This window comes from Haliaeetus albicilla, chromosome 1 (genome assembly GCF_947461875.1).
Source record: "Haliaeetus albicilla chromosome 1, bHalAlb1.1, whole genome shotgun sequence".
Taxonomy (NCBI): Eukaryota; Metazoa; Chordata; class Aves; order Accipitriformes; family Accipitridae; genus Haliaeetus; species Haliaeetus albicilla.
In genome coordinates this window covers 36,653,823-36,666,764 of record NC_091483.1, presented here as the reverse complement: position 1 = coordinate 36,666,764, position 12,942 = coordinate 36,653,823, and the positions used below count along the sequence as shown (strand labels likewise).

Genomic DNA, 12,942 nt, shown 5'->3' with positions numbered 1-12,942 from the left:
TTAAAAGCTCTGTCTTTAGAAAAGCTTGTGTTAACTTGAGTGGTGGTGACTTTGTGGTGCTTCTGCATATCATTGCTTAAACATCATGGATCATAGGTGATGTCCTTTAACTTTTTGGGAGTGGCTCTGCCACCTCCACATATTCAGAGCTGGGCCATCTGAATCCTATTTATAAAATATATAGCTAACTTCTTAAACTGAAGAAGTTGCTGGTTTAGTTACACACATTTATTGTGCACTCAGTGGGTTTTGTATTTCAGACCAAATAAAGTATAAAGGCTTTTTTTGTTAGACAGTATCCCAGATTTTGCTTTGTGTCATGCAATTGAGGTTAATATTTTGCATGTTCTGTGCCTTTTGATCTTTCTGATGATTGCTTATTGTTGCACATTGTGGTCTGCTAGTGTCTAAATTGTGTGAGTGTGAGACTTGCATAGAGCAAAAATAGCTAGAAACATAGACATGTAGTGTTGGAGAGTTAGGAAACAAAATTGGTGAATATATGAAAAATTGATTTAGAAGGAAGGAGGGGAAAAATGTCTCTATACTGTGTCAGGCTTCATTTCTGCACCAATCATTAGGAGATGTATAGATCCCTTGCTAATTTTTTGTCTACAATGAACAAAATATGACAATATTTTTTTCAAGTGCTATGAATACATTTTTCAAGCTGTGAGTTTGGCCATGTTTTAAATTTTCCATAAAAGCAGAAACGAACTAAGAGAGCCCTCATCTACGTACTTCCAAATATAAATTGGCTATGATTTATAAGACTCCAGTTACACAAAATATATGCTTTCTTTAGGAGAGAGTTTATTCTTTTTAACGCTTAGGGACAGAACTTTTACAGGGAATAACTGAAAGTAGTGCAGGCCATATTTCTGAGAGCCAAGCTAAGGCACTTATTGATGATTAGAAGATGTTATTATTAGTGTGATTTTGCACATAAGCATGTTAGCAGATATTCACAAGGGAACAGGGCAGTAGGGGCCACCTTTTGAAGAGATTCAGGTGCCACAACCTGCAGATCATTCCCTGTGGGATTTGCAAACTTCTGTGACTTCAGTGGACACACAAATGCCTTGAGTAAAACAAAACCACCCCCATCCAACTGCCCCCTCCCCCCTCAAACCCTAAGAACAACAACAAAAAAAAATCAAACCCCCACAAACCAAGAAAGCCAACCCCAAACCCCCTGATTCTAACTGGCATCAGACTCCTTCAACAAAATGGTGAATTGCCAACTTGCAGAGCAAGGAGCTGGAAACAGAAATGTTACTGACTGACCACTGTTACCACACTCCAGAACAATCACGGATTTTTATCTTTTTTTTTTTTTTCCCTGTCTTTCACATATTCCCTGTGGGGCAATTCAAGCTCATCTTTTTTTCTCATCCTAACTGCTGGAAGACATGGGAGGATAGTCAAGCTCCAGCATGTAAATGAGCAGTGTCTGAACACTGGAGGGCATTTTGTATTTGTTAATATTCAGCAGACTGAATGAGCATTCAGATTCAGAGTGTTAGAGGTGCATAGTGATAGAAACCTTTGCCTGCATATGCTGATGTGTCCTCTAAAGCCTCTCTTGAAGTGGTGCTGTTGAACCTCACCATGCTGATCAAAACAAGGCAAACCAGGATGATGATGATATTGCTGTTTTCTGACCTACATTAGTACCATTGGCTACAGTCATTACACAGCCTGACTTTTAATGGATGTAATAAGAATACCTGTTTTTCAAGGGTGTGTAGATGAGAGTAGGTAAATTAAACAAATCCATTGTCACTTATCCTTTTGACTGCTACCTGAGTCAATGAGTTAAATACTTGTAAAAGAAGTATGGCTAGAAGGAAGCCCACCACTAATTGAAGAAATAAACTGTAACAGCAGGTCAAAAGCTGATGCCATGTGGAATGCAAAAGAACCTGTCTAGCTTTGATAAACTTGCTTGTTTGGGTTTTTTTTTTTTTGAGGAGGACTCCTTCCTGATTAGGGAAAGGTGGTGATCAGTCAACCTGCTTCAGCAAACACCCACGTGCAATGCATAGAGTAGCCACAGCTGTAATGGGAGGGACTGAGCCCTGGGTGGACTGCCTCTGAGACTTTCTCTGAGCTTGAGCTAAGCTGTGCACTTTCTAAGATAACCTTCTGCTAGGGCTCTTTGGGCAGTAATGGTATCTCAAAGGTTGCTTCTGCAGTGACACTCCAGCTGGCCTGCCATACTACCCATTCACCTATGTTAAACCTCCACATTTACACAATGACTGTAGCAATTTACAAGTGTATTTGTAAGTGGCAGTTTGGGCAGCCCACACATGGTTTTTGTTTACTATAAATGTGCAATAACAAACTCTTTTACTCTGACAGCAAAATCAATTAAAGAGATTTCTACCCTGGCTGCTCGTTCATCCTTGCTAGTGTGACTCTGAAGTGAACTAGGAGAAGAATTTTTTAAATCATCTGACTAAATACAAATAAAGCTTCTTGGGTTTTATTCTGTTTTCTGTTTCTTTAAATGGAGGAATTAAGCTCTGCTGTTAGGGATCTTGTTCACAACGTGGCTCCATAAATAGTTGTATCGGTCTAGCCAGCAGTATTGGTTGGAGCATTGTGGTTTGTGGGCAGGAATTAGCAGCTCAGACTGGTTTGGGGGCTTGGAAAGTGTTTGCACAAACGTGTTAAGTGTGCAGTTTCAGCCTGTGTTAAGTCCATGCCACTGTTGAAAGAGCTTTTTAGGCTCTACCTGGGCTGCACTTTCCTGCCACCCTCCTACCCCAGGGTGAGCTGCATCAGGAACTGGCTTGGCTGAAATCTAATGTTGCACCAATAACAAAGTTTTTATGATGAGCTTTTCCTAGATCATCTCCTTGATCTGACTCAAAGTCTAGTTGCAAAAAACTGCATGCCAAAAGGAAGGGAGGGGCAGCTGGGTGTGAGGTTGCTTAATCTACTTCTGCAGTTCTTTCTCTCCTTTGTAGCATCCTCCTGTAATTTGTCTATTAGAGACATCAGTATAGTTGAAAGATCTTTTTATCATTAGTGTTCTGTTTTAAGGTGATACACCTAGTCTGCATTCAGGATATGTATTTTGATCATTTAGGCTCAGTTAGATAGTGTATCACATTACAGCTTCATAAATATAGTAATTATGTTGATTGATCTAAGCAAAAAGATGGAATTCTTCTAAATAATTTTAATGTCATAATACATGCTGCCAATCAACATCATATTATCAATTTATTGTTCATAGTAAGGCATTCTAATGGGGAAAATGCCCTAAGCAACAAGATAGCTAGTACCTTGAGTTGCGTGTTCTAAACCATCTTATTAAACATAATTTTAAAATTAATCCTGCCACCAAAAGTTAAAACATGCTCCAGTGCAAGGTCATTAAAATGACATGTTCTCTACAAAATACTTCTTTATTTGTGTGATAGATATTCTAGATTATTAAACCTATGACTCCTTGCTTTGTGCAGTTAGCACAGAACAGGGAAATTTTTGTGCTCTGCTGTTGTTTGGCAGAGGTAGTCAGATTTGGAGCTCTGCAGCTTACTAAAGTTAATGAATAAAAATGGATTTGTACTTAAACTCTTAACAGCACATAGCAACGTTTTAGCATGTTATAAAATCAAAAATTATAGCAGAGTATGTGAGCAGCATTAATGAATGAATGGAGCTGCTTTTACTGAAAAGTAGGGATCTTGACTTTGATGTTTAAATAAGGCTTTAGTCCTGCAAATATTTGCTAGTCACTATGAAAATTAGTTTTCCTACCTCAGAAATATGTTCTTATTTCATTTCTGTTCTTCCAGTTTACACAGGCAATAAAAATAAATGATGTTATATTTGCATGATAAGAAGGAAGGCAATGTAGACCAAATAGACTGACAGAGTAGATGGTCCTTTTAGCAGACATTTTCAGTGCTGGAACCTAAGCTTCCTGCTCCCAAAACGCATTTTATAACCACTACTCTACCTCATAATAAGTAGGCATTAGCAGCACTGCTGCTTGCTATGAATTCAGACATCAACAACTGTATTTTGTAACGGTCTGGATCCTGTTGGTGTGTTAAGAGTGATAAGGGCATGCCTTCCAGATTGGACCTGTCTCCCACACTTCTGGATCCTGGCTGGCATCAGTGGGATTTAGCTGCTCATGCTGTTTTGTGGGAGGCATAGCAACAAAACTGAAGGCATGTCAGGAACTTTTGGGTAAATAGGAGTGAATTCAGGCTCTGGCTACCATCAGAGCAGGAATTGCAGATTACTATACAGACTGAAATGCCTATTTCTTCTTTGATCTGGACTTGGCTTGCTGGAAGATGTCTGGTGGTCAGACTGAAAGCATGGTGCTGTAATGTACTTATGCTGTTTTCTCCTCTGGTGATTTTCATCTTTCTTGCTTTCTATAGACTAACTGAAAGCAGTAAATCAAAGATATGTCAATATTTTTATTGGCAGGTTTGTTCATTGTCATCAGTTATATACACAGAAGAGCACAGAAGGCAAAAAGCTAAAAATCTCATAATTGTTCATCAAGTAAAATATGTTCCCTTTCATTTACTTGTCTCGGGGAAGATACAGAATGTTATAAAAAAATCAATGTTTTATTACAAAAATAAAAATCAGTATGATCTTTTATGACAGATCCATATGTGAAATGGCGTTAGTCTTACCTCATTTTAAAACATTGTAGTTTATTGGAAATTTCTATACAATTCGTGGGGGCGCCCACAAGCAAAAAAAAAAAAAAAGGCAGGTAAGCACAAAATGCATTTGCTGAACCATTTCATAACTGTTTGAAAGGCCAAAACCAAAAGCCCTATCATAATTAAGAAATGTAATGCTTACTTGAGGTTACAGTGAAGAGCACATTCCACATGCTGTCACTGAGCACAGAGGGTGTCCACCCTCTTTGTCTGCTTGCATTTAGCTTCTGTACTTTCACTTTAAAGGTTGTTGAGATTTAATTAATGAATGCTTCTGGGACTTGAATGAAATGGTTATGAGCACCTTTGGAAAACTGATAATTCTGGAGTGACCTGGGGGAATTGGCATCTGCTGCAGGAGAGGTTAGCAAGGTCATGTCTGTGAGTGCTTGCTGTCAATTGTTAGCTGTGGTAGTCTCCATGCTATAGTGGATGAAAAGAATGTAGAAAGATTGACATTAGTCAAGTGTATTGACCTGACTGGGACAGTGAAGATACTTTGCATCAGACCAGGGATGAGGACTAAGGATTTTGCTATTCTTTGTTTTTGGAAGTATGTGGTACCTGTGGTGGTTGGATAAGTGAGCATCAATGCCAGTTGAATGTTCAACTTAAATTCCAGATACTATTTTGATTTGTGGCTTTCCAGATGGAGCCCAGTTTGAGGATGAGGAGTGGGGCTTTCTGTGTTGTCAATGCAAGTTGTTGTTCAAGGACAGGCTGTTAGGTCCTCAGGCAAACAACTCCTGTTCTTGAAGTCAAGGCTTATGCCTTCAGGACTTCAGCAAGTAGATGTGAAGCTTTATTCCTGTTTCTGTACATTAAACCTGCTGTATGAGGGAGATGGGCAGTGATTGTGCATGTTTAGACAGACAGATAAAAATCCAGAGAAGTAATGTACTTATTAAAACGCTTCAGGTCTGGTGTCAGCCTTATTGTCCACACTGCCTCAGGCAGCTATGAGGTAAAGATCATTGGTTTGCATTTTATATACTATTTTCTTGCCAACCAGGGTTATAGGTGAGAGCACTGAACTGAAGATGTCAGATGATGTGTGTTTCTGGCAGCTCATGTGCTAATCTCACAGGTACAGTTACACCCAAATGACTCTTGAAGAGATCAACTACCAGTAATTTCACTACCAGTATTTCTACAATCTCCTTTTACTGACAGCATGCCACCAACACAGGCTGCTCCTCTACTTCCCTGTGGCCATGGACCTGGCATGAAGGTTTGGTGTAGCAGATACTTCCACAGTACTGGTGGTCAGCTGTTCTGGTGGAGTTTGGGTTGCCTACATGTGGAATTGCAGCACTTCTCTGGTAAGGGTCTGCCATCAGGCATTGCCGTACTGCCATGAACAGGCCTGGTCTCCTTCAATACTTTAATTGGAATGATGTTGGATTTTGTGTCGGTGATGTCTGCAGGACAGAACTATGCTTACACCATTCATCAGCAGTGTAACTCCATTGCTAAACCATTTCCTTTCAGTTTCCTGGTAGTTTCCCTATGTCTGTATCCATTTATTTTTGTCCTGTCTTACATTTGATGATGAATATTTTGGAGTAGTGGAGTATGTTTTTATTTACCTTACATTCTGATTTGCTCTAAACTGACTGCTGGCAATTAACTTGCTTTTCAAGATACCATACAACTGAAAGAATTAAACACACGTTTTATGCACAAAATAAAAATGTGTCTTACGCTCTGATATTGAGTCCCCCAAACAGATTTTATGAGCTATGAAAGCTGTATCTTGGTTAGCTGAAATCAAATGGAGTAAACTTGACAAAATATGTGGTATGAGAGCAATTCTTAAGCCATGAAAAGTTGAATTAATATTGTTTAGTCTCATTTAATTGCTATCAGAGATGACCACTGTCATGAGTTATTTGGCCAAACTGCCTGCTCTTTCCAATTGTAGTCTACTTGTATTCTGTTGACCTGAAAGCAATAAAATTAATTCTGGTCACACACATGTGAAATTCAGCATTGCAAAGCAGTCAGCTTTAAGGCTACATACTCTAAATCCTAGGAATGTTCTTTATATAGGTCCTGAATTTTTGATCTGCATGGTTAATAAGATTGTATTTTGTGATGTCATTTTGCGTGCACAAGTAATTTCTCCCATTTTGCATAGAGTATAAAATACTTGCTATGCTTTTCAAAATACATTCAGTTGTTATAAAACAGGAAATAATGCCTAGGAAAGAAAGTAAAGGAATCTAGATCTATAGACAGGAACTTTATTTTAATGTGTTGAAACAGTAGAGTGACACAGTTAAATATATGCCTGAAAATTTTGAAGCAGTGGAAATAAAAAAAAAATTAAAAGAAAATAAAAAAAGAGGGGAGGACTTTTCTCTTAAAATGGCTTAGTGTTTAAAACAACCTGGACTTTAGGAGCTGATATAATTCTCTATAATCCTATTTACTGTTCATTTATTGGTAACACGGTTTCATGCCCATAAAATATGGGGATATATTGCCCATTGCTGTGAGTTGTCATCTGAGGATCTGCCAAATGTTTGCTTTCTATAAGCTCTAGTCTCTTCTTCTTCAGCATAGCACTGAAAATTATGTTTCTGTTCCCTCCTGTTCAAGTGTATTGCCAGCATTTTTTTCTCCATTCAAATCTGCACATGTGTTATAGGATTAAAGTGTACATCTAGGTGAGGTTAATGATCCTTAATTACACAGTGGTTCCCTTCATTTGCTTTTCTCTGAGATCAGTGCCTCTTTCTATATGCACATAGAAGGTTATTTCTGCACTTCCAACACTGTCTAATTTTCTTTCTATCTTCTTACACCCCCTTTGGTGTCTACCAGTTTCCACTATTCATTCTCCTCATGCACTAGTCTGTCTGTTCAAGCATCACATAGATGGATCAGCTTTTTAAAATTGTTCTCCATAATGTTTCTCTAGGTCCCCCTTTTTCCTTCTCCTGAGAGGATGTCTGCATTCCAACCATTTTACTTTATTGGTAGTGTCAACAGGACAGAAGAAACTTCTTTTTCTCTGACAGATTGCAGTCTAGACGGTGTACAAACAGACTAAAGGACATAGTCTACAGAAAAGCATGACTGATAGGAGGAGTCCAGCCAGTAGCTATCCATACCATGATGTTTGTTGTCTTTTAAAAATGTGTCCTGGGGAAGTACTTTGTCCTGTAGTTACTTATTCCCAAGTTTACACTCCTTAATAACATGCATCTTTAACTCAGTGTATTGAAAACATATTTAGTGAAAGAATGAGAAAGGCCCTGTGAGTATAACCCTTCCTTTTACACCCTTTCTTTTCTCCTAGATCCCAATCTCACATTCAGCGTGTCAGAACAGAGGTGTTAGAGATTTGGTACTCTCTTGCCTCCTACACCTCCAAGGCATATAAATCCTTTCAGCTCTATCACCTCCGTGATATTGCCAACATATAACACTCTTGATCAATCCACTGTGAAAATTCCTGCTGATGCCTTCATTTCCTCCTGTTTGGATTGTTGTAATTCACAGCTCTCAGGCACTTAACTGCTGTAATACTCCGTAGGATTGTGTCGTGGTTTAACCCCAGCCAGCAGCTAAGCACCACGCAGCTGCTCACTCACTCTCCCCCCCCCCCCCCCCCCCCCCGCAGTGGGATGGGGGAGAGAATCGGGGGGAAAAAAAAATGTAAAACTTATGGGTTGAGATAAGAACAGTTTAATAGGACAGAAAGGAAGAAAATAATAATGATGATAATAATAATAAAATGAAAATAATAATAATAAAAGAATTGGAACATACAAAAAAAAGTGATGCACAATGCAATTGCTCACCACTTGCTGACCAATGCCCAGTTAGTTCCCGAGCAGTGATCCACCCCCACGGCCAACTCCCCCCAGTTTATATACTGGGCATGATGTCCCATGGTACGGAATACCCCGTTGGCCACTTTGGGTCAGCTGCCCTGACTGTGTCCCCTCCCAACTTCTTGTGCCCCTCCAGCCTTCTTGTTGGCTGGGCATGAGAAGCTGAAAAATCCTTGACTTAGTCTAAACACTACTTAGCAACAACTGAAGACATCAGTGTGTTATCAACATTCTTCTCGTACTGAACCCAAAACATAACACTATACCAGCTACTACAAAGAAAAGTAACTCTATCCCAGATGAAACCAGGACAGATTGGTACTAGTGCAGTATGATATTATAATCTGATGTGTTTTGGACAGTGACTACTGTGTGCTTTAATTTCTAAAATCTGTGATAACTCTTAACTGTATCTGAAGCATTTTGATTTAAATTCATCATTTATTATGCCTTTGCAGGTACAGTTCAAAGTCTGAGGACTGCATAATTTGTAAGAAAGAAAACAAGTTGCTGAACATAATGGGCTAGACTTCTAACAATACCGTTGAATTGCACACCCATAATTAATCACCCATGCTCAACTGCAGACATAAATGTTAGCATTTACACATGTAACTGTGTGCAGGCACAGGGAGTCAGAACCTTTCAGTATTGTCACCCACATTAGATTTCAGGCACAAGAAATAAATTGAAATACTTTTCTTATAAGGGTCAAGTGAATTACTGTTCCATAGCATCGGGGTGGGAGAGTACCAAGAGCACACTAGACTTACGTTTTATTATTTTTTATGACAGAAATAACAAAGTACGAGGCTGATGAAGCATGTGTGTTGTAGACTTGATTTATATACAGCTGTAAAGCATTTTCAGAGCTGGATCTTTGTTCTGCTGAAGCTGAGCGTGAGTTTTGCCTTTTAACTTACCCAGAACAAGTGGTTGGACTGGGGTCAGGAGTGGCTGCGCATTGCACCCTGTGCTGCAGCCATGGGATGCAAACTGCAAGGGTGTGAAAGGAGTGCAAAGGGCTCTGCGAGCACAGGGCTCCCCTGGAGGAGCCTTCTATTTGCAACACCAGAAACTCTGGTATAATGGCCTTCAGCGCTGTAAGAAACCGTCTGTGGCAGGGGAAAGGTGCATTGGAGTATGTGGTGCAATTACAGTCACAGTGATACCTCTTCTGAAGTACAGCAAATCTTGAGCATCCCATGGAGAAGTGGAGGAGTCCACAGGGTGCTTAATAACAAACAACAGACCGCAACAAGCAAAATAAATAATTGAAATAAAACATGTATCTTTTGGGCTATCTGTAATTTTAAAATTCTGATGGAAGTAACCGGTCCAGAGTAAGATATAGCTTTATAATTTGCCTTGGCACTTTTTACATTGTTTCCCTTTCCCCACCTCCATGCTTTCCAGCCTTCCCAAGCCATGTTTTTGTTCATTTGGTTTTAATCAGTCCCAGTTCAGTATCTTAATACCAAAACGATTCCCCTGTGGGCAAAGAGCATCTTGAAAGTCACCCCAGGTTTTCACATCTTGTTTGAGATTTACAGCAGAATTCACGCTGCTTTTTAAATGTAGTTAATAAAGCTGAAAAGAAAAGATGTTAGGCTTGTTTGTCATTCAGCAGTTACAGGTACATGCAAGACTCCATGGGCAAGGTAATTAAGTCTCTCACAGGGACTTGCTGCAGTGTGTGCATCTCTTGCTTTGTGCTGTGCATGCATGTGACGGTCACGTTTAGTTGTGTTGGTAGAGCTCTAGCTCCTTGGAGAGAGGACTGGAAATTAAAACCACCTCCAGCCCTTAACTTGTATGGATCACCATGCCACTAAGCCCTCTTTCAAGTGAAAACTAAATTAAGCTCTGGGGAGTCTTTTAGAAAATACATAAGGTAAGAATGTCCTGCAGCACTGTTCTGATCTATGTGTGATGTGGTTTTCATGAGACCTACCTCCACTGGTAAAAATAACACGAAGGGAAAGTAGCTTAAGGTATGGCCTACTGACATGGCTTAATGTGTATGGCTTTTCCAGTCATGGGAAGTCTACTTGATCGAGATAATTATTGACAGATAAACAAGTAATGTTACAGACAGGTCTAATCGATCTTACATGCTTGTTGCAATAATTATACTGTCAGTAGCTGAATCATTATTTTACAAACTGCAGACAAGACAGCTTAGGTATCAGAACACGTTTGTATTTATTGTGTATATGCACATTTGCTTTTACAACACAAACAGGTAACTTTTTAAAAAAACTATCTGTGATTTTTGAATGAATGAGTAATAGTTTCACTGGCTTCATTTTTTATCTCTGTTGTTTACCTGCAGGTGAAGGCAACAGATGCAGATGCTGACCAGTTTGGTGAAATTGAGTATTTTCTTTACGATGGATTTCATTATTATGAAAAATCCAAAGCCTTCCAGATTGACCCACGTACTGGTCAGATCTGTGTGTCTCAAGACATTGACAGAGAAGAAGATCCAACCACTTATGATCTCTTAGTAAAAGCTACGGATGGGGTAAGTTTCACCTTTCCATACTGCCAGGTTTGTGAATGCATTTACAAATTTCGATGTGCTGTATACTCTTAAATGAGAATGTAATTAGTATGTAAAAATTGCATTAATTTTAATAAAATTTCTTACCCCTACAGAGGGCAGAAAGTGATACTTCATGAACCATAAATTTTGACCCAAATTGATAAAATTGGCTGTGAAATCCCCAATTACTCCTAAACAAGTTGTTGAAAACCATTTCTAGGATGTGTTAGTCCCTGCTGATTTTCCTTCTCCTCTTGGAACTGGTGGACTCCAGGTTACCTCTGCTCCCTGCTTTCAGGATGACTGCAGCAGTAATAAACCAGTAACTTGTGCTAGAGCTGCATGGTTACTGTGGGTGCCAATGATTTTCCTGGATAAATTCTTTGTGCTTCCTAGCTAGCTGATGCCATTGCTGCTGCTGTGGCTGGGTACAGCCTCCCTGCAGTGGTGTGTCTGAAAGTTTTCCCACTTTACAAGATCTGGTGCTTGGAAGTGGGTATTCATGGTACAGCAAGGGCAGGGTAGTTGCCTGTGCCTGAAATAGTCCATTTCAGATCTCTGACAAGGAGGGCGAAGAGACGTTCATTCTGGTGAGAACACATCAAGATGTCTGGGTGCCACATAACAGAAATTTTTGGTAGCACAATTCCTGAAAAAGACTGGAAGAAAATAATTCCTGGGTTCATCTTGTTGTGGAAGTATCTAAAGGTGATTTGCAATGAGAGGCCCAGAAGGAGACCAGCTGGTACTTTTCTTAACTTTCTTTAGCTTTATAGTGAACTGTGAAGAGGCTGAAGAAAAAGGTGACTGGTTGGCTTCAAATGTTAAATTAACATAAGGACACTTTAAAAAATGTTATTCAGGTCACATTTTGCAACACAATTTGAGCTGAAAAATGTTGAAATTTTCAGGCTATACAGTCTTTATTCCATACTTTGAATAATTACCTTGCATTTAAGATATTGTCTTAAGCGTATCTAATATAAATTTTAAAAAATGCAGTTGTGCTAGAAATACTGTATTTTTCATTAAAATGTCTGTGCTTTTTGTTACAGTACACTGGAGAAACTTAGTGAACTATGATTTCCATATTCATGAGTGGATGAACTTAAATAGCTGCAGTTGATGCTTGGTATTAATTGCTGCATTTTGAGAAAGTAGTAGTTGAGGGTATGTTTGTATGTTGTTGACTTTGGATAGATGTGTAATAGTTAAGTGATTAATCTGCTTTTTTTTTTCTTTAGCTATCACTATTTAGTGTTTATTTCAGAGGCTACAGCAGCATTCTCTTGTATTAATAGTGCCTTTAGCAGTGTGCCTCTTCTTCCCCATAGGTTTCTTTTGAGGAGAAACAATTATATAAGAATATATTTTTTTGTTTGTATGTTTGTTTCCTGGCTCTTTCTGATTTGAACATCTAATAATTTAAGAATGTAAGTCTTTTTGTTAGGACAGTGTCTGTAATCTTTACCAGAGCATTAAGTCTATGTGACCATTTTGGAATTTCTCTGATTTGTGATTTCTGTCTTCAAAATTCCTTTCTAGGCAAAATTTTGTAGCATACACCTGAGTACAGATGTCCAAGCCTTGAAAAGTAAAGCAGTCAGTATTGCAATGTATAACAGCAGAAAATTATGTATTCTGCTGTACTTCATCACTTCATTTTTCCTCCTATCACATGTTTTGAAGCTGTATAAATGTAAAGAACACATACATGTATCTGGAATATCAAGATTAGTCTTATTGATAAAAGCTACGTGAGAGCTGGACAATAGCAGTGAAATTCTGTCAAGTTTCTAAGATATCCGGCCTGGGCCAGAAGATTATCTTGAAAATG

The 12,942-nt window shown here is 38.9% G+C and overlaps 1 protein-coding gene across 1 annotated transcript in view; it reads left to right on the top strand.

The window, feature by feature from the left end:
• The window catches only part of DCHS2 (dachsous cadherin-related 2), a 132,733-nt gene that overhangs the window by 35,245 nt on the left and 84,546 nt on the right, over positions 1-12,942 (top strand). The window contains exon 2 of the mRNA XM_069785664.1: positions 10,893-11,084. Within this exon, the coding sequence (XP_069641765.1) occupies positions 10,893-11,084 (192 nt within the window). The remainder of the gene's footprint in view (positions 1-10,892; positions 11,085-12,942) is intronic.